The 20526-nt window shown below is 50.4% G+C and overlaps 1 protein-coding gene across 9 annotated transcripts in view; it reads right to left on the bottom strand.

Moving 5' to 3' along the window:
* Atp2b2 (ATPase plasma membrane Ca2+ transporting 2) overlaps nt 1-20526 on the bottom strand; it is a 314666-nt gene that overhangs the window by 59765 nt on the left and 234375 nt on the right. For 5 of the 9 annotated variants that reach the window (XM_087904426.1, XM_087904421.1, XM_087904419.1 and 2 more), the window contains 5 exons: nt 13578-13835; nt 12612-12737; nt 5457-5582; nt 3724-3756; nt 2466-2525 (listed from right to left, as the gene is read on the bottom strand). In XM_087904426.1, coding sequence (XP_087760552.1) covers nt 2466-2525; nt 3724-3756; nt 5457-5582; nt 12612-12737; nt 13578-13835 — 603 coding nt within the window. The remainder of the gene's footprint in view (nt 1-2465; nt 2526-3723; nt 3757-5456; nt 5583-12611; nt 12738-13577; nt 13836-20526) is intronic. The other 4 variants (XM_087904420.1, XM_087904424.1, XM_087904425.1 and 1 more) reach the window with 1 other exon arrangement.

The following is a 20526-nucleotide window of genomic DNA, read 5'->3' as shown; positions in this document are numbered from 1 at the left end:
GCTGTCCTAGCGGCTGCGTGTACCCATTAAACCCAGCAATTCTCTCTTTTATTGCCATAGCGATTACAAGGCCAGACAAATAATCAGCAATGCACATGCTGGGGGAAGGGAGCCCTGTCTGGGAGTGCTTTGCTGCAGATGGCCTGGTTTGTTAGAAGCAAGGGACTTATTTGAGACTCTTATTAAACTGGCACCCACCTGGCCCTGCATTGTATTGCAGCCAGTCAGTTCTGTCACCACTAGGGACCTGGAAGATGGGCCCGAGGATGAGAGAGGGGACCCAGGGTAGGGGGTAAGTGGAGTCTCAGAGACTCTGCCTTGCATAAATTCTAGATGGCCCCATATTGAACCTGGAAGATCCCTGGACATGTGACTATAAACGGGCTTTGGTAGGGACAGGTTACAGGCCAGGAGACCTTGGAAAGGTCACTTCTCTTCCCTTCTCTGTGAAATGGGCTCACGGTAACCAAAGGGATGTTTAGAAAAAGCACCCGCCGTGTACTGCGAAGAGGCCAAGAAGTTACGGGGATCCGTCATCTGTTTTGATTGACAGGGAGATGCGCATGAGTGTAAAAGGAAAAGGAAAACAAAACAGACCGTGATACCTCCCATAAGGGTGTGCACCACCACCGTCTGACTCTTTTTATTTTTTTTTAAATTTTATTTTATATATGCAAGTGTTTTGCCTGCATACATGTCTGTGTATGTCATGTGTACCATGAGTATGCCCGGTGCCTGTGGAGGGCAGAAGAGGGAGTCAAATCCTTTGAAACTAGAGCTACAGGCAGTGTGAGCAGCTGAGATGGAGTCTTTCTATGTAGCCTTGGCTGTTCTGGGACTCACTATATAGACCAGGCTGGCCTCGGGCTCACAGAAATCCACCTGCCTCTACCTCCCAAGTATTGGGATTAAAGGTGTGTGCCAGCATGCTAGGATTGGGTTAGTGTCTTTTCTTTATTTAACTTTATTTTTTGTGCATTGGTGTGAAGATGTCAGATCCCCTGGCACTGGAGTTACAGACAGTTGTCAGCTGCCATGTGAGCGCTAGGGATTGAACCAGGGTCTTCCGGAAGAGCAGCCTGTGCTCATAACTGCTGAACCTTCTCTCCAGTCCCAAGGCTAATGTCTTGAGCGCCTTGAGTCTCATTTTCTTCACCTTTCATATTTGGACAATGAAACCTGTGTCACGGGGCCCTCACGAGGATGAAAGAGATGGAGAACGTGAAACTAGTAACAGTGTTGGTCTAGAAACTGAAGCTCCTTGTCTCTCCCTGGCTGTAGCCTGCAAGGGGGACCCCCCGTTTCTTTCGGAACTGACTGATGAGGATGATACCTGTAGGCTCGTCAGCTAGGGAAAGTGGGTTCTCACTTCCTTCTCCCTCAGCTGTGGGTTTGCCCATGCCAGCTCTTTCTGTCACCTCTCAGCCACCTCTCCCTGTGGCTTGACACCACCCACAGCCCCAGCTGTCTCCCTTCCTCCTCCTGGGCTTGAAATAGACCCACACTAGAATTAGCAACTGTTTGCAGAGGTGCCTTGTGCAGCCCCTGACATCTCCCAGGTGGGTCTGCGGGGCACTTTGAGGGCAGGTGGGTTGGTGAGAGGTGTAGGGTGGGAGGGCAGGGTGAGACAGGGTCTCTGCAGGAGGGGTGGGGGGCGCGAGCCACATACTGGATAAGAAACATGTCCAGCACTCACTGATGCTTTAGTCCCTTGCCTCGGCTTCTCTGGCAGTATTCTGACAGCCGAACCCTAATGCCCCTGAGCATCCAGGTGCAGCCTGGGTGGCTGTCATGGGACCTAGTGAGGACAGGGGTGGTATCTGAGGATGATGGACAGTGGAGACCCCTGGAGCAAGTGATTATAATAATGCCTGCGTGTGAGGAGAGGATGAAGACCTGGGGACACAGGCAGCCACCCCAACCAGCCACTCTGGCGAAATAAGAGTATAGAGACCCATAGATACTCCAGTCCAGGCACCAGTGAGACACACCAGTTCACACTAGAGGGGCAGATGAGGTCCAAGCCCCACAAGCCTTGATACCTCCTGGCTTGGCAAGAGAGAAGAGAAAGAGACTGAGAGAGAAATGTCTACCTGTGGCCCAGCCATGCTATGAGCAGGGTTAGAGGATTGAACTCTAGCCCAAGTCTCCACCTCTGGGGAATTTTAGAGGAGGCTTGGAGCCTTTGCTAGGAACCCAGATGCTGGCTTCTGTTTAGTTCCTGATCCCAGGTCACCTTTCCAAAACCAGAGGCAGAACTGTGCTTAGGGGTGGGCTATCCTGGGTGTTGCTTCTCATGGAGTTGACTTTTTGGGTCATGGCTCTGCTTTTATGGGAGGGAGAATGTTCTGGGGTGGCCATGCGTGTCAGAGGTCTGTGGGACCCAGGATAGGGAAAGCCTTGAGTAGAGGGCAGAGAAGAAGAAACCCAGAAACCCAGCCCGAGAGCTCGCTGTGGAGACGTACCATTGACTAGGCTGGCATTTGCGCTACCTGCAGCGTTTGCAGGTGCTGCGCCGTCGACCGCTGTGGGGTGGGAGGGATGGAAAATGCAATGTCACAATGGAGAAGGCGACGACAGAGACATGAATCTATTGGGGATAATCACACGACTTATTCTTAAGAAAAAAAACAAAAGCAAAACAAAACAACTCTATGGGAAAGTGAGGAACTCAAATTGGGGAAGGAGGTGAAATGCTCCCATAGAGATGCCACCATGGTGGGTGGGTTCCCATGGAGATGTCACTGGGGCGGGTGGGTTCCCATGGAGATGTCACCAGGGCGCACAGAGGGTCTGTGAAGGACAGTATGGAGTGGAGTCAGGTGCTCAGGTGGGATGGCACATTATTAATTTTATCTTGAGACAGGGTCTCATCATGCATTTCTGGTTGGCCTGGAGCTGGCTTGGTAGACTCTGCTGGCCTTGAACTCACAGGGATCTGCCTGCCTCCGCCTCCCAAGTGTTGGGATTAAAGGTGTGCTCTAAGTGCCTGGCTGTGATGGCACTTCTATGGACTGTGTTGGTTCAGCTGGTCAGGTGGGAACTCCATGGAAGTTCTGTCCAGGGACCCATGACCAGGGTCAATTCAAACTGCTAAGTGAGTGGTGTTGTGTGGCTGAACACTTATAAGTCTTTCCCTGTAACCACCATCGTTTTTGTCCCTGAAGGATTGCTGTCAATGGTGATGACTTAGGATCAGGCCACTGACCACCATTACCTTCTCCCCTGGCCAGCTCACTGAAGAGTATGGGAGTAACTCCCATGTGAGATATCACACCAGAGAAGGGCTTCTAGATGTTTCCTTTTAAATCAGGGAGATCTTAACTAAGAAATTAACAATGGTAGGCGACCACTAAGTTCACCCCTATGAAGTTCTTTCTTGGGGTGGGGATACGGTTATATGGGAAGCAAGAGGAAAGGACCCTGATGGGTGAGGTGGGCATAGTGTGTGCTTGGGGACAGGAGCTGAGCTGGTGGGGGCAGTGGTGCTGTGATGGCAAGAAGAGTACTGCATGCTAGTATGTGAGGCTTCGCTGGGACCACTTGGCCTCAGGCCCTGCTGGGCTGGCATACAGAAGATCACAACAATGTCCAGAGGGGATAACCCTCAGTAGGCACGGGGTCTCCTCCAACTATGTGCTACTAATATAGGGGCAAGGCCCAGGGGCCCACAGTTGCAGCTATTCCTAAAGCCCATCTTCCCTGAGGGTTGTCTTACTGTACCTGGTAGCTGAAGGCCATCCCCCTTCTTCACACCTGTGTGATGATTTTTGAGACATGTTAATGAAGGAGAAGCACATACAGCCTCATGTGTACACCACGCCTCACCAGACCACCATCATACACACACGCGCGCGTGCGCGCGCACACACACAGAGACATACACATGGGTGTGCATGCGTGCACACACACATGCACACATACACACATGCACACACACGGGTATGCATGCGCACGTTCATGCACACTGGTGCACATACACACATGCATGCACACACACACACACACCTACACACGCGAGACCATTCTGGACTCTGAGCTGTGTCTCAGGCTGACATGATGGGATGGGAAGACAAGGGCTCAGTTCTGATTCTTTAGCTACAAGCCACACTCCACCTTGACTCTCTACACAGAACGGATTCTTCTGCCTCTTTCTATGCTGATTTGGACCCCGAATGGTACCCAAGGGGCCACTGAGGCCTGATTTCCTCCCAGTATTGTCAGATGTAGGGCTGGCCTGCAGGAACTTTTGGGTGTCTGTTCCCAGCCAGGCCCACGGAGATTGGAACACAGGTACAAACTACTGTATTTCACCAACTTCTTAGGGAGCCCTACTGCGCTCAGTCTATTCATCCTGGTTACAGGTCCTCACTCATCCATGAGACCCTGTCCCAATACCTGCTGGGACTCTCAGCCAGGTCTTTGTTCCATTTAATTCAACCTCACTTTGCTCTCTCCAGTCTCTTGGTTTCCCAGATAACAGTTCGGCTTCACTGTTCATGCTGGGTGTTGAAGGGACGATTGTGACCTCAGGGGACACACTGGGAAGGAGTTCTTCACTCAGTTACCAGCTGCCTTCAGCCCTGATGCCTGTTTTGTGTTCCAGTGGCCTCTGTAGGTAGCATGCCTGCCTGAACTTGGTTGGGAAGGGCCACCTGCCCACTTATCGACCTTCCCCAATCTCCCAAAGGTCTGAAGGTGTGGGTGCTGCTCTAGAGCTTAGGGAAGGAGATAAAAGACTGACATTCTGAAAAGGGACCATTCCTGAGACTGAGTGTAGATACCAGGTAAGGCGTTGGCTGTTCTGGGATTTGGGTTCAGGCCTTTTTGTGTGAGCATCTCTTTTCTGATCTGGAAGGTATTTGTATCTCAGATGGCTACACACTGCACCTCAATGAGGGGCAGCAGGTGATAAGGACTGTTACTTTGAAAGGAACAGTGGAACCAGGACTTGGACATTGTGTCAGCTCCTGGGGAATCAGAGCAGAAAGCATGGAACTGGATTTCAACCACCTTTCCAAGTGCCTGCCCATGCCTGGCACTTGCCTATGCTGGATGGATTTACAGCCCTGCTGGCATAATTGACCAATGTCAGAAGGAACATTTCTGGGTAAGAACTTCTGTTCAGTACTGAAGTGATGGGAAGCCAGCTCCTGCTGGCTGCCTCTACTGCTGAAGTCTGGAGTTTGAATGACATTTCCAGCATCCTGAGACTGGCCTAGAAGGGAAGGGGAGGCCTTTGTGACATGACTGGACAAGACAGAAACTGAGGCAGATGGAACAGACATGACCCGCCCAATCCAACAGGCCCTGAGAACAAAGGAGGTGACTGTTGGCACAGGGCATGGTGTAGCAGGCACTCTATATTGTGGAGTGAACAGGTAAATGAAATATGTGGCTTTAAAAGCTCCTTCCCTAGTTTTCAGAGTGTGTGAGTGAGGGGGGAGAAAGCTTACCTTTTTTGTCTTTCTTTTCTTCCTCTTCACCTCCAGCCCCCAGCAGGGTAAATATGATGCCAGTCTGAGAGTTCACCCCCACAGCGGTCACTACCATCCGTCCTGAGCCCTCCATCACATGGGTCCCTGGGGAAGGTATAATCCCATTACTATCACATGGCAAAGCCTCCTCCCCAAATGAACAGAGGGAACAAGTGTCCATCAGCTTCTAGTACCTTGTCCACTGAGATCATGGGGTGGCACCTTCAGTTGGGGGCCACATCATGGGCATGGTGGGGCCTTTTCAGATGGTAATGCCTCAGGGGAGGCTGAGATGGACTTGGGACAGTATTATAAGATTGCTGTTGCTTCTCAGTTCTCTGGTCTACAGAAGATCCAGGCCCAGCACCTCCTTTTCTAGCTTGGAGTGTCACCTCTGCGTATCTCTATCTCTCACTTCTTCTCCCACCATTATATGCATAGTATTTAGAATCAGACCATATTCTGCAACCAGGAAGAAATGGGAACTAAGACCCAGAGAGGACTGGTGAGAACTGGCTCACCTCCCCTCCTAGTGAGAATTCAGGAGTCTGTGAACTGAGATGGGAAACCTCATATATATGTTTCCACAGACCTCAGAGTGAAATTCAGTGTTTTCCCCCATTGTGAATGTACAGGATGAGTGGGCCCCATCACCAATAACATCACACACAGCTGTAGATGCACTGTAAAGACACCAGATTTTCTCCATGTGACTTACAGCTGTGGTGGATATTGACTATCATCCCTCTGACAGTGGACCAGTAGTTTATCTTCCTCCTGGGTCTTGTTTTGAGTGCTAATCTAGAAACACAGACATTACTGTGCTACATACTTTAAAACTACTTTATTTCAACACAACTGGTTTCTGTAAGCCATCCTGTGCATTATATTTTATGACCTTCCAAATTTTATACCGAGGAGGTAAGTATACGGTGACATCAAACTCTCTGGGGCATCTGTGTTAACAAGGAAATTTCAGGTCCTTTTCCTCGAAGGTGACTACTATTGCTATTGCGGTCACAGTTAGTATTTGAGGCAACAGGGATGAAATTCAGGCCTTGTATATGTGGGGCTAGTGCTCTACCTCAGAATGCCTTTCTCAGTCATTTATTGAGACAGGTTTTCATGTATCTCAGGCTGGCTTTGAAGCTGCTGTGTCTCTGAGGGTGACTCTGCCAGCGAGCGTCTGAGAAGCTGGGGTTTCATGAGATCAGACAGCCTCGGCTGGGGAACATGGGCAGTCCCTGGAGGTTGAGATGTCTGCGTGACAGGACGGTGCTAGATGCCATTGAATCTGACATTGGCTGCCTGGGAAGCAGACAGAGCCATGCTCGCCAACCAGTCTATCCAGAGAAGTGCCCTCTGCTCTGGCGCAGGCAGAAGCCATGCCTGCTCGATGAGACTGTCCAGCAGGGTTAAGCTGACCTGCCACTCAGAGCTCTGGGTACCATGTGCTGGGAGGAGAGGACTGACTGTCTTGCCAGACAGGTGAGGAAACTGAAGCCCCAGGAAGGCTTTGGAGCACTTACTATAGACACAAAGGAAATATTCGGCACACCTACTGTGTGCTGGCACTGTGCCACACCCCACCCTACAAACAGTAATCTCAGCTCTCACACCACGGGAGCTGAGGCCAGAAGGGTGAGGTAGACTGTCCCAGGCCCCACAGAGTGGAAGAGCAGTGCCAGACTTTAAACTCCTTTCTTACAGCCTAGGATCTTGGACACAGCTCACTTTGCCCCAGGGAAAAGGCCCTCACAGCTAGCTGTAAAATCTAGTTGAGAGCAGGCTGGCGGAGAGATGACTGTATTGGTCCTTGGTCTAGAGGCCACAGGAAGCTGTTTTCCACCTGCCTAGCAGAGGAGGGATGGAAAAAGACGTGGGGGCCAATTTCCACCCAAGATAAGCAGGCCTCGAATCACCTTCTAAACTAATCATGCCTATCACTACCCGGGGCTGGCAGCTCCTGTAACCTGTGTAGGCAGACAGGGGACAGAGAGGGGGACAGGACAAAGAGCTCACCAGATCCGAGAAACCCCTCAGGCCTACCGCTGGATAAAAGCAGGGGCTTTGGGGAACACAGCCCCAATCTCCAAATGGCAGTCTGACAATGTCCCCCAGTTCAGCTCCCAAATCAGTGGTTTTTGCCTTTCCTAATGCTGCAACCCTTTAATACAGTTCCTCATGTGTGGTGACCCCCAACCATATTATTTCATTGCTAATTTATAACTATAATTTTGCTGCTGTTATGAATTGTAATATAAATATACGATATGCGGCCCCAGTGAAGGGGTCATTAGATACCCAGAGGGATCGAGACCCACAGGATGAGAACCACTGTTCTAAGGGCTTGCCTGGCTCCTTGAGGCCCTAGTAATGCAATCAGAAACCCCGGATCAGATACCAGCCTTCTGTGCTGTGCTCCTTGCCCTCTGCCCTCTGGCCAATACTAATCCTGGGCAGGCGAAGCCTTTCCGGGAGCTCGAGATGTGGCCTTGAGGTTAAGCCAAACCAGGCCAGTATTCATATTCCGGGGTCTATCGAATGTCACCCGCCTCTCAGGGACTGGTGAAATACTGGCATTTCTGGCTAATGTGTAAACATTGGAAGATGGTTTGGTCTGTTAAAGGCCAGATTTCCAGCTGCTGTGCGGGGTGGGGAGCGGGGATTGCTAGAAGAACACCGTGTTGGTGCCTCTCCAGGTGGCGATAGAGTAGCTACTGCCTCACTCTGGTGTCTGGGACCCCTGCAGCCCTGGATTTCTCAGCCCTTCTCTCTTCCTGTTCCAATGTGTCACAGTTTGGGGCCTGTCCCCCTAACCATCCTGGGGGGCAGGCGTGTGGATGCCCACAACCTAGTCTGCTGCTTATGAATATGAGCTCTCTCCAGGTTCTTCCTCTGGTTCTGGGGATGAACTTGGGGTTTGGTGAAGGCTAAGCCAGAACTCACTTTCTCTCTCTTCCCTCACCTTTGCTGTGGCCTGAAAATGAGCTCAGACCTGTGATTCCCACAACAGACCACCAATGCACCCCCAAATGTGGATCCAAGCTCCTAAGGGATTTGGGGGAGATCCACGAATACACTAAAACCAGTGCCTCTGGGTGAGTGGAGGAGGGGCAGTTCTGAGAGGAGGAAGGGGCCGGGCAGCATATGGAGATGAAGGAAATTTCCTTGCTTCCACTTATTCCTAGGAACTGAGGCAACCAACCCATTTTACACATGAGCAAACAGAAGCTCAGGGAAAAGGTAGAGATTGTCTGGGGCTCCCAATCAAAGAGAATTAGAACCCCGCCTTGTCTCCACCATAAGGAAGAATGTCCACAGGGGTCCTCAGGGTAGTCTACTGACCCTGTCCCAGTGGTTCTCTCTTTGCGTCACCATTGACACTTTGTGAGTCTTACAGGTAAACTGAGGCTCAGAGAAGCCAGTAGCATGTCTGAGCCCTCACAGCTGCTGGGTTCAGGGCTGAAGCTGGGCACAGCCCCCGGTGGCGGTGGCCTCGGGCTCAGAGTTCCCCACCTGGACTTGGTTGGCTGAAGAAGAACTGGCTCAGAAGTCTGTCTGTGGGTGGGCCCTTCGGTAAGAGACCAGTTAGATTTGGTCTGGTGGGAACACTGTCAGTTCTGTCCTTTCTTTCACTATTTATTTGGTTTCTGAGACAGGGTTTCTCTGTGTAGCCCTAGCTGTACTGCAACTTGCTCTGTATGTAGACCAGGCTGGTTTCAAACTTACAGGGATCCACCTGCCTCTACCTCCCAAGTTGTGGGAATTAAAGGCGTGCGCCGCCACCACCTGCCCTCCCTTTTTTTTCCGGTGCTCTGCATTTTGACTGTTTGCACAGTGCAAAACCCATCGGAGCTGAGTAGTGGCGGCGCACGCCTTTAATCCCAGCACTTGGGAGGCAGAGGCAGGCGGATCTCGGTGAGTTCGAGGCCAGCCTGGTCTACAAGAGCTAGTTCCAGGATGGGTTCCAAAGCTACAGAGAAATCTTATCTTAGGAAACCAAACCAAACCAAAACCAAAAAACCTCATCAAAGTAGTACCCAGTGTGCTAACAGGAGTGGCTGTGGAGGGCACTTGTGGTCATGGGTACCTTCCTAGTGAGGTGGGTCCTGAGCAGATGCTACCAGGCAAAGAGGAAGCAAGACAGGAGGAGGCTCCATCTGTCCTCAATGGTGGGAAAGAACAAATCCCGTGGGTCTGAAGTGAGATCCAGGGGGTGGAGGGTGGATGAAGCTGCAACTCTTAGAGCTGAGAGCATCACATGGCGTGCCCTCCCAGCAGGCCACCCTGACCCATCCACGCTCTGCTCATGTAGTCAGGAACGAGAATCTACTATCTATTTATTCTTTGCGTTTGTTCTGTTCCCTGCTGTTGTCCACACCTGTCCACGCTCTGCCACCCCTCCTCCCGCTGCCCAGCTGGCCTTCTGTGTATGTCTGACTCCTTCCTCATTCTCCTAGGTAGTATGTGCTGGGGTCTGTCTTTGTGGATCTCAACTCTAACTCCCCCTTTTCTACCCTTCCTATGAACAGGGCCTTTCAAGTTGAGAGGTGTGTTTTCTGGAGCCTCCCACCAGCCCATCAGTCCCACAAGGTGAGCACAACCTTATGGACATGTCTGGCCCAGCCATCTTCTACAGCATGTCTTCAAGGATGTTCCCTGGACCTTGATATCTGAAGGGCAAAGCAAATCCACTCCTCTGGCTCCTTATAGCCCTGCAGACCCATGGTGGCCTCTGTAGATCTCCCTTGCTTGTCTTGGTCCTCACATGCCACCTACTCCTGACTTGATGACCAACCCAGGCTTCAAGGACCTTCTCGACTTCTGGTGAGACACAGAGCATCCTCACTGTCACTAACTCCATCCTAGCCCATCTGGGGTGTGTTCCCTAGCTCATCTCCAAGGACCTCAGGCCTCCTTTCTCTTCTGGCTTCCAGTACTTCTGGTCCTTCAGATGTTCCCAGCTCTTCCCTTCTTCTTGAGAGAAGGAAGGGACAAAAGCCGCAGAAGCCCTGGTTGTGCTCCCCAGACTCCTCCTCCTGCCTCTTCCTTGGAACAGCTTCCAGGCTTTGCCTTCACCTCCAGTACCCCGTTTCCCTCTGGACCCTGTGCCTCTGTGAGGGACCTGAGACCCCGTGATTCACCCTAAACCAGCGCAGCCAGATTTCCAAGCATCTCTGTTATTCTGGAATCTCTCTCTGTCCTGGAGTCCTCCCTGGTTGCTTTTCAACACTGTTAGCCAGTGACTCTGAATGCTGTCTCCGTCAGGCTCCTGCCAGCATCCTCCCTCCTACCTTTCTCCATGCTATCTGGAGATTGTCACCATCTACCATGGACTCTACCATCTACCATAGAAACCGCCGCACACTTTCCCCAAGGATGGCTACCTGCCTGCCAACTCCTGCAGCTCAGAGGCCAGAGCCAGGGCTGATGGGGCTGGAGCCATCTCCAGATCTGTCACATGGTCCTGTGTTCCCAGACAGCACTGGAGACCTTCCATGATCCCTTACTTGGACCCCAGAGCCTTTGCACTTGCTGCTTTTCTGCCAGAAGTGCATTTCTCAAAGTTTTGACTTTAGTTCTAATGTAACTTCCTGAGCCAGGCATTCTCTGACCTGCTGAGATTCTTTCCCGTCTCAGAGCCCCTTCTCACTGCAATCTTGTGTCTTTGATGGGTTTATTGTCCTGGAGTTTACCTTACTATTTGCTTGTGTGTCCTTTCCTTGACTGCTGCCCTCACCAAATTCTAAATTCCAACCCAAGCCAGCACAGACCTTGTCTGTCCTGTTAGTCATCGGCAAACAGTAGGTGCTTAATAAATATAGGGGATGAGGCCAGCCTGGTCTACAAAGCAAAATAGGTATAGGAATGTGTTGTCTAACTTCATGTCAGCTTGACACAGGCTAGAATCATCTGAGAGGAGGGCATGCTAATAGAGAAAAAAATGCCTCCATGAGATCCAGCTTTAAGGTATTTTCTTAACTAGTGTTGATGGTGTTAATTAGCCTGTTGTGGGTGGGGCTGTCCCTGGGGTGGTGGTGGTCCTGGGTTCTGTAAGAAAGCAGGCTGAACAAGCCACAGGGAGCAAGCCAGTAAGCAGCACCCCTCCGTGGCCTCTCCAGGTTCCTGCCCTGTTTGAGTTCCCAACTGCTTTTGTTGATGAACTGTTCCATGGAACTATGAGTGAAGTAAACCCTCCCCTCCCCAGATTGCTTTTGCTCATGGTGTTACATCACAGCAATAGTAACCCTGACTAAGACAAGCAGTGAATAAATTTTAGATAAAATAATACTTAAGCCTTTCTATTACCTGAAAGATTCGTGGATCTTCCGTTTTGTATTGCCAGGGTATCCCACCCATCTGGAGGGAAACGGACCAAACAAGCTCGGAATTGCCCTCTAAATCCCAGCTCAATACGCTACCCCCTGACCTCTCTGCTCCCTTCTTGGCTTTTGTATATCATTTTGTATCTCTATTGTGGAGTTAACATGGCCATGCAATGAGGCCTCTTGGTTGTCTCTGCAGGGAAGGGTTTTATGGAGGTGTTCTGCCCACACGGCCTCCCCAGCCCATCTCTTGCCCCCATGGTAGCCAGAAAAACTTAAAAAATTGCCAATGTCATAAAGCAACTCCATCTAGGCCATCCCATTCTACTCAGAATAACGTCCCAATTCCTGACTATGGTCCAGAATCCAAGCATCTACATCCTGCTATCCCACACCTCAGTGTGGTCCTGCCTCTGGGTGTTGGTATCTGCTTTCCTTCCTGCCCTGTGAGCTCTTGCCCAGGAATGGCAAGGCTGGCTTCCTCTCATGCCCCTCCCCCCGCATCATGGGGCCTGGTGCATAGTGGGTATCCAGAAAGACTGTTACTTTACAGGAAACCAAGCCACTAGAAACTTGACAAGACACTAGAAGCGTCTTGCAGGGGTGAGACACTCTGATGTTTGCTGTGGGAGTTTCCAGGCCAGGCCGTGGCTCTGTATGGCAGGCATAATGTGGGCTTGCTTGGGAAAGGGGTGGTTTGCACACAGGGGGCTGATCCTGCCATCGACCCTAGAGCCAGGGACCACACCAGCCTCCCCATGGTGGGTGGGGACTGGCCGCATGGGCACTGTGAGTTGCAGCTCACCTGACAGCAGCATGGGGTCCTTATCCACAGACTTGCGCACCTGGTCAGACTCCCCTGTGAGCGAGCTTTCATCGATCTTGAGGTCATTGCCCTGGATGAAGAGGCCATCGGCAGGAAGGAGGTCACCTGATTGGAGAAGGGTAGGGGTCAGTAAAGTCAGGTGGCCAGAGAAGCTGGGGCACCCAAGGGGGAGGTGCCCCAGCACGCAGAACCACAGTGGCACCTGGAAGCCAATGGGCAGCCAAAGTGACATCCTTGGGGCCTGACACAGAGCCACCCCGGCCCATGCAGGCATGTTCTTCATAATGTATATCCTTTGACCTGATGTGTCCCTGAGCCCAGGGTGCTCTGCGGTTTGTTTTCCTGTAATCTTTTCATGGCTGGGAGGAGGTCTTTCACGGTGGAGGGGGGTGAAGACATTCCAATCAAGAGAGTCACAAGGACTGAGTGAGGAGGGCCACTCCAATCTCCCAGCCTGTGTCTACGGACCTGGGATATGTCTTCTCCAAACCCGCTCCGGAGCCCATCTGTGCGCTTTCTGATAGCAATATGACTGGCTTGGGATACTCACCACCCACTTCAACTCTTGCTAACTTCCGCCAGCCTAGAAAGATCTCTCTGAAGTCAGTTCAGGGATAGGAAATGGGTTTTGTTAGTGATGTCGTGCTGGGAAGCTGTCTGAGGCTGTATTCAGAGTACGAGCAGTGATTGATTAGTCATGTCTGCTATAGATAGAAGCTGGAGTGAAGGGGCATGTGTGTCATGAATCTGACCTTTCTGATTTAACTGGATGGGAACTTGTCTCCTCTGGGCTCCTCAGGGCCTCAGAATATATCTTGCCACAACATCAGTCTTTAGGGCCTCTTCCCCCACCATTCCCTGGGTTAGGCTCTTTGTATCCGCCTGTCCTGTCCTACCTCTACCCAGATTCCAGCTCTAGAATCATGGCCAGGAAGGAAGACTTGCCATATTTGATCTGGGCGATGTCCCCGACCACGATCTCAGCCACAGGGATCTGGACCACCTGGCCGGCCCGGACCACGGTGAATTTCTGCTCCTGCTCGATACGGCTCTGCAGGCCCCGGAACTGCTTCTCCTTACTCCAGTCATTGAAGGCCGTGACCAGGACCACGCAGATGACCGACAGCAGGATGGCGGCCCCCTCAATCCAGCCTGCTTCTGCCTCGCCTTCATCCTCTGCCCCACCCTGGGCCGTGGCACATCCTGTAGAGAGACAAGGACACAGTGGGTCCCCAGGCCACCAGACAAGAGCTTCCACACAGCTCAGCTACGCCAAGTCACCACTGATACTCAGATGACGGCCTCGCTGTTCCTCTGTGTGCTATGCTCTGGGCAAAGGGTGCCTTCCAGTCACTTTATAAGGCCCCTGCTGTGTGCCTCTCACTGATGGGGATGCTAAGGCTTCTCAGAGAGATCTACTAACTGCCCAAACTTGGCCGATGGAAAGCAAGAATGTCACTCCAGGAAGTATGACTTCAAAGCCACCATCTGAACCACACTGGTCCTACCTTTGTCCTGGCTGTGAGACCTCAAGTGAATGACTCTCTCTCAGTCTGTTTTCTCAGAGTCAGGATTTCATGTAGCCCAGGCTGGCCTCAAACTGGCTATGTAGCTGAGATGATCTTGGAATCCTGATCCTCCGGCCTCTACTTCTGAGTGCTGGGATTAATTTCACCATGCCTACCCTGATGCAATGCCATGGAAGTGGAGGCGGCATTGCTGACAACACCTCCTGGGGCTTTGGGACAGGAAAGGGGCGACTCTTGGGCCTACTGAGTATGTAGCAGGTTATCCCCAACAAATACCAATATGCTCAACATGGAGGCTCAGACTGAAGGCCTACAACATGAGGCTGTGAAGAGCCTAGGACTCCTCAACCTCTCCTTGCTCCCCACAGGGGTCCCAAAAGCAAGAGGCACCTGACATTTCTGAATGCAGAACACAAGACTCTGAGTGGCCAGGGGTCACATCCTGGGTGAGAGCTGGGTGTTTGCCTCATGGGTTATATACCAGGAGTAGTGTCTGGTCGTCTCTGTTGGTCAACTCAGAAGGGCGCTTTCCACAGGGTCTAGGCTGGCAGGGTGCTGGGCAAGCCTCAAGCATCTATCCTCATCCTTCAGATGGTCAAAGAAAGGAAAGAGGCTCAGAGACGGGCAGTGATGCAGCTAGAGTCACACAGCAGATCTGTTTGTGATCCAGACCTGGAATCTGAGCTCAGATTTGTCGTGCCCTGAGTCTCTGAGCCTTTGAGCCCATGGCAAGTGACAAAGACTCACCTGACCATCTGGGCATCCAGTGGGATTGCAAAGAATAGTGAACAGAAGTTTCAAGAAACCCCAACAGAAGCTTCTGGAAACCCAGGGGTCAGAAGCAATGAGACAAGAAGGTCAGGAAATGCCTGGGAAGGCAAGGGGTGACTATGGCCAGGAACAAGTGACGCTGGAGGATCTCGGGTCCCCAGCTGAATCAGAACTCCCTAAAGGCCAGTAAACTCCTGAGGGGCTTTCAAGGCTGTTTGTCCCCTTGGAAGCTTTGAATTGTCTCGGTAACTTAAAACCGTGCCACCAGACCACTGTTTGAAGGTAACAGCTATTATATTGGTGCCACTGAGAACTGCCCCTGCCACCCCTCCCCGAGTTCAAATCTCAGCTACAGACTGCTAGGTAGCGGTTTCATCATAGTGTCTCAATTTTCTCATCAGCAGAATGGAGTGATCATGGGTGTTCCCCTGCTCAAGGGGTCTCAGGGTAAGGGGACCCTCCTTGTGAAGTGGCCGCCATGGGGTCCTACGGGCTCAAGCCTTGAGCACATGACACATAGCAGCAGAGCAGGGACCAGTTGGAATCCAGTCGTCTGAGATGAGGGAACTAAGGGCTGTGGTCCTGTGTCACCACGAACAACACCCCCCAGAGATGCGATCCCCTACCCCAAGGGTGGAAAGAACAGGGAGCCTTAGAGATACAATTCTCATGCCGCCAGCTCTTAGTGTCACAGAACTCAGTCTCCTGGCGTGTGACCAAGCACAGACGACACATGATCAGCAAGGAGACACTGCAGCTGCACTGAGCATGCCCGGACCTCTTGTCATGACCCTCTAGGTGACATGGTCTCACAGCTCTTCACGCAGCTGTCACGCTGGGTGTTATCAGAAGCCCAGAGAGAAACCCAGTATATTGAAGGTGGAGAGTAATACACGAAGTAGCCACAGAAGGTTCCAGCAGGAGCCAGAGGATGGATGTATGGTGTGGGAGAATTGTCTGTATTCTGTCAATCATATTTTAATAAAACGCTGATTGGCCAGGCAGACAGTATAGGTGGGAAAGCCAGACAGGAAGTAGGGGTGGAGCAAAGAGACTAGGAGTATTCTGGGATGCAGGAAGCTCCCTCAGCCACTCCTGCACAGACCACCAAAGAGGCAACATGTAAGTTGTCACACTGAGAAAGGTACTGAGCCCTGTGGCTAACATAGATAATGATAATGGATTAATATAAGTTACAAGGACTAATAAGTAGCCTGACCTAATGGGCCAATCAGCTTTATAACTTATAGAGATCTCTGTGTGATTGATTTTCCTTGGGATTTACCGGATGTGGGGTACTGGGCGGGACAGATACCCCAACAAGCCGGCCCTCATACTACTTATGGCGCCCACGTGGATAACTGAATCCGCAGAAAGCATGAGAAAGCTTGGGAAAGAATAGAGTAAAGCATGTTTTCTTGGTAGCAGCAATTTCTCAGGTCTGCTCTGCTTGCTAGAGGCAAGCAAGCGCTCTCATCTAAGAGAGGCTTCTTGACTTAACTTTAGCTGCAAAACTTTGTAGCTCATTAAGAGGTCCTTCCACGAAACACTTAAACGGTGTTGATGAAAAGCTGAACGCATGCTTTTTGGTTTTCAGCTGTAGCAGGACAAAAGCTGTGCTGTTTTAAAATGCCAGCTTTCTGGGCTGTCCTGCCAGGGTAAACTCTGACTCTTTCAGGCAGTCAGTCCGACTGAGTGTGGTGGTCTGTGAGCAGAATGCTGCAGCTTGCTTGCTGGCAAGGACCTTGAAACACTGTAGAGCTGTGACATAAAAATGTCTCTGGTAATACTTCTGCCATGAGGCTGGAAAGCTAAGGAATGGGCTGGATCTAGCCGTCAAAGCCACAGCTCACCATATTGCTTAGCAAATTAAAGGCTCATGTGGTGAGAAAAAGAGAAATATTCAATAAAGAGAGATTCAAAGACAAAGAAAACCTCTTAATGGTCTACAGTGTGTTAAAAATATATGCAGGCTAAAGGTTAAAGTCATTAAAAATAAAAAAGAAAGAAAGGGAGAAATAGAGTGTGGTGGTACACACCTTTAATCCCAATGCCTGGGAGGCAGAGGCATACTGACCTCTGTGACTTCAAGGGGTAGAGGTAGATTGACCTCTGTGACTTCAAGGTGTGGTAGCACACACCTTCAATCCCAATGCCTGAGAGGCATAGACAGACATATTTCTGTGAGTTCAAGGTGTTATAGCACACACCTTTAATCCCAATGCCTGGGAGGCAGAGACAGACAGATCTCTGTGAGTTCAAGGTGTGGTAGCAAACACCTTTGAACCCAGCACTGGGGAGGCAGAGACAGAGGGATCTCTGTGAGTTCAAGGACAGCCTGGTCTACAGAGTTATTCCAGGACAAAGGTATACAGAGAAACTGTCTCAAAAAGTAAAAGTAAAAACAAGAGAAATAGAGGTTAAAATAAAGCCACGTAAAGATAAAAAATATATGGAGAATCTTGATATTGTATGCTATTATGCTCTCTTTAAATTGTTTGAATGCTGAGCAAGGAGCAACAGCTGCTAAAAGATATTTGCTTATAAATGCTGCTGAATTAATCCAAGATAGGTATTTTGAAAATACCTTGGCTTTAAAACTGAAGTCAAAAGGTATGTTACTTTGGAGAAGAGATTTTGCTTTTGTTTCCACAGAAAATGAGAGACTGTGGATTCATTCTGAGTTAAGAAAAATCCAGTTTGACAAAGGACAACCACCCGAGAAATCCCTGGTAGGAACAGATAGCCCGGATGACAGAGTTCTACATCCAGAATAGATTCAAGACTGCTGCCTGAGATGATCAAGACTCACAGGATACCCCAGTCAGGACTTGATGATAACTCTAAATTTTCTTTAGGTCCCCATAAGATCACCAGCGCCCCCAAACAGCAGGAAGTAGCCTGAAATACTACACCCACATTCCCAACAAATGGACTATGGGTATTTTCCTTTGTTTAAAAAAAAGGGGGAAATGGTGTGGGAGAATTGTCTGTATTCTGTCAATCATATTTTAATAAAACGCTGATTGGCCAGGCAGGCAGTATAGGCGGGAAAGCCAAACAGGAAGTAGGGGTGGAGCAAAAAGACTGGGAGTATTCTGGGATGCAGGAAGCTCCCTCAGCCACTCCTGCACAGACCACCGAAGAGGCAGCATGCAAGCTGTTACACTGAGAAAGGTACTGAGCTGTGTGGCTAACATAGATAATGATAATGGATTAATATAAGTTACAAGGACTAATAAGTAGCCTGACCTAATGGGATTTACTGGCTGTGGGGTACTGGGCGGGACAGATACCCCAACAAGCCAGCCCTCATACTACAGTTGTATACACTCTGAGACATGAGGGTGGGGAGGGAGGACTCAATCCAGAGCCTGATACTTCATTTCATAGGATTTTGGTTGCCCTCACTTCTTGCCACATGCTCTGTAAAGGAGATACCTGTCTCCCCTTGTGTGCTTCTTTGGAGCCTGTGTGTGTGTGTGTGTGTGTGTGTGTGTGTGTGTGTGTGTGCGCAGGGTATTATTAGAGTACTGGGTCACTTAGAGTCAAATGAGTATATCACATTGAGATTCCAGACTCAGAAAGACCCAGATTCAAAGTCCAGGCCTTGCTATGCAACTCTAGGTAAGTGACTCAGCCTCTCTGAGCTCCCAACAAACACCTAGCATATGCCAGGTACTCTGCCCCTTTTCCTGAGTGCCCCACAGATCCTTCTTTGGACCCTGCTGCCCTGTGTCCCAGGATCTGTGTCCCTTCTTCAGACCAGAAGGTAGGGCTTCAGGAGCCCATCCATTGCCAGGATTTGGTACACCTGGATTTGAGCTCATATTTCCTAGAGTCCTCTACTTGCATGACACCTGACTGACATGAAGCCCAGGTGTGAGTCTATCATACTGGCTTGTCTACATTGAGGGCAGCTTAAGGCCTGGTTTGGGGCTATAGCACATGTATCTGTGGCCAGTTCTATGGAACTGTCCTCTCCTCTCCTCCCAGTCCAGTATGTCCACTTGTCCAGTAGAACACAGACCACACTCTAGCCAGACAAGAATTGCTAGCTGAAGCAGGGCGGTGGTGGTGCATGCCTTTAATCCCAGCACTCGGGAGGCAGAGGCAGGCGGATCTCTGTGAGTTTGAGGCCAGCTTGGTCTACAGAGTGAGTTCCAGGACTTGCTCCAAAGCTACAGAGTAACCCTGTTTCGAAAAACAAAACAAAAAACAAAGAACAACACAAAGAATTGCCAACTGAAATGCCGGCTCTTGGATGCTCAAGATAAGGGCAGGTGAACAATGCAGCAGGTGGACTCCCGTCTGGGGCTGCATGCAGGATGCTTAGCAAGCTGGTGGGAAGGGTTTCACTTCTCCGTGGGGACTAGAATGTGAGGAACCTGCCCTGCCTCCTTTACTTTGCTAGTGGGACACAGTATAGGCAGCTGCCTTCTACTGAAAGTGTGGTTGGACCAGCAGCAATGAGGTGTGGCAGGGGCAGAACCAGGTCAACTCGGGCCACACTCCAGGCACCAACCCACGATCTCTGGGCTCTGGGATTGTGTACCCCAGAGATGTCCATGGCAGCAGTCATCTGTCTGGAGCCACGGGGTCTCCCTTGGCTCACCCCAGGAGCTCTGCCGTCCTGTCCTGGCCTCTGCCAGCTGTCCTCGTCTCACTTTGCTCAGCGGGGCCACAGGAGGCCACTGATGCCTGTGACTCAGTCCCAGCCCTCTTTGTGGAGCTAGATGTTTTTTCCAGATCCACAGAGTTTCAGCCCCTTGGTGGGTGACCTTGGCACATCTTTCACAGGCTCGGGGACTTGTAAGAATAGCATCTAGCTCCTCCCGGGTCTAGCCTGATGTGTGTACTTTCCATCCCTCGCCAATGATAACGTCTCCTTGCAACAGACGGAGACGATTACAGAAAGCACAACCAATCAAAATGCAGAGTTGTGGAGCTCAGTCCCGGTGGGTCATCTAGAAAACATCCCCACATCTAAGGGTCAGGGAACATTTAGGAAGAAAGGGCAGAAAGATGGTAAGAGCCAGAGGGTCAGGGGCTTTGCTGTGGGATTGTGTCTCTAAATAACAACAGAAGCTACACCCATAACGTTTCATCAACACAACTGCACAAGCGTGATCTGAGCAAGGATGACTCAGAGAAAGAGCCTACGAGACCCCTCAACCTTCACAAAGAACTACAGACAACTGAGTAAAACTGGGTGGGACAGCTGGCCCTCCCCAGGGAAGAGCACACCAATTGGCTGTCCAGTGCCAAAGGTCACTCCTGAAAACATGCAAATAATATTATATGGACACCATAGGATATATTTAGAGAGTTATAGGTATATACAAATACATATATGCATGCAATACCATTGATTAAAAAGAGACTTGGATGGAGCTAGAAAACATCATATTGAGTGAGGTAACCCAGACCTAGAAAGACAATTATCATATGTACTCATTCATAAGTGGTTTTTAAACATAAAGCAAAGATAACCAGCCTACAAATCACAATCCCAGAGAACCTACACAAGAGGACCCTAAGAGATCTAATAATTAGATACATAGATCTAATCTACATGGGAAGTAGAAAAAGAC

The sequence above is a fragment of the Myodes glareolus genome, chromosome 3 (genome assembly GCF_982192425.1).
Source record: "Myodes glareolus chromosome 3, mMyoGla1.1, whole genome shotgun sequence".
NCBI lineage: Eukaryota > Metazoa > Chordata > Mammalia > Rodentia > Cricetidae > Myodes > Myodes glareolus.
Note: the sequence above shows the minus strand (reverse complement) of the source record. Positions and strands in the feature narration are given on the sequence as shown.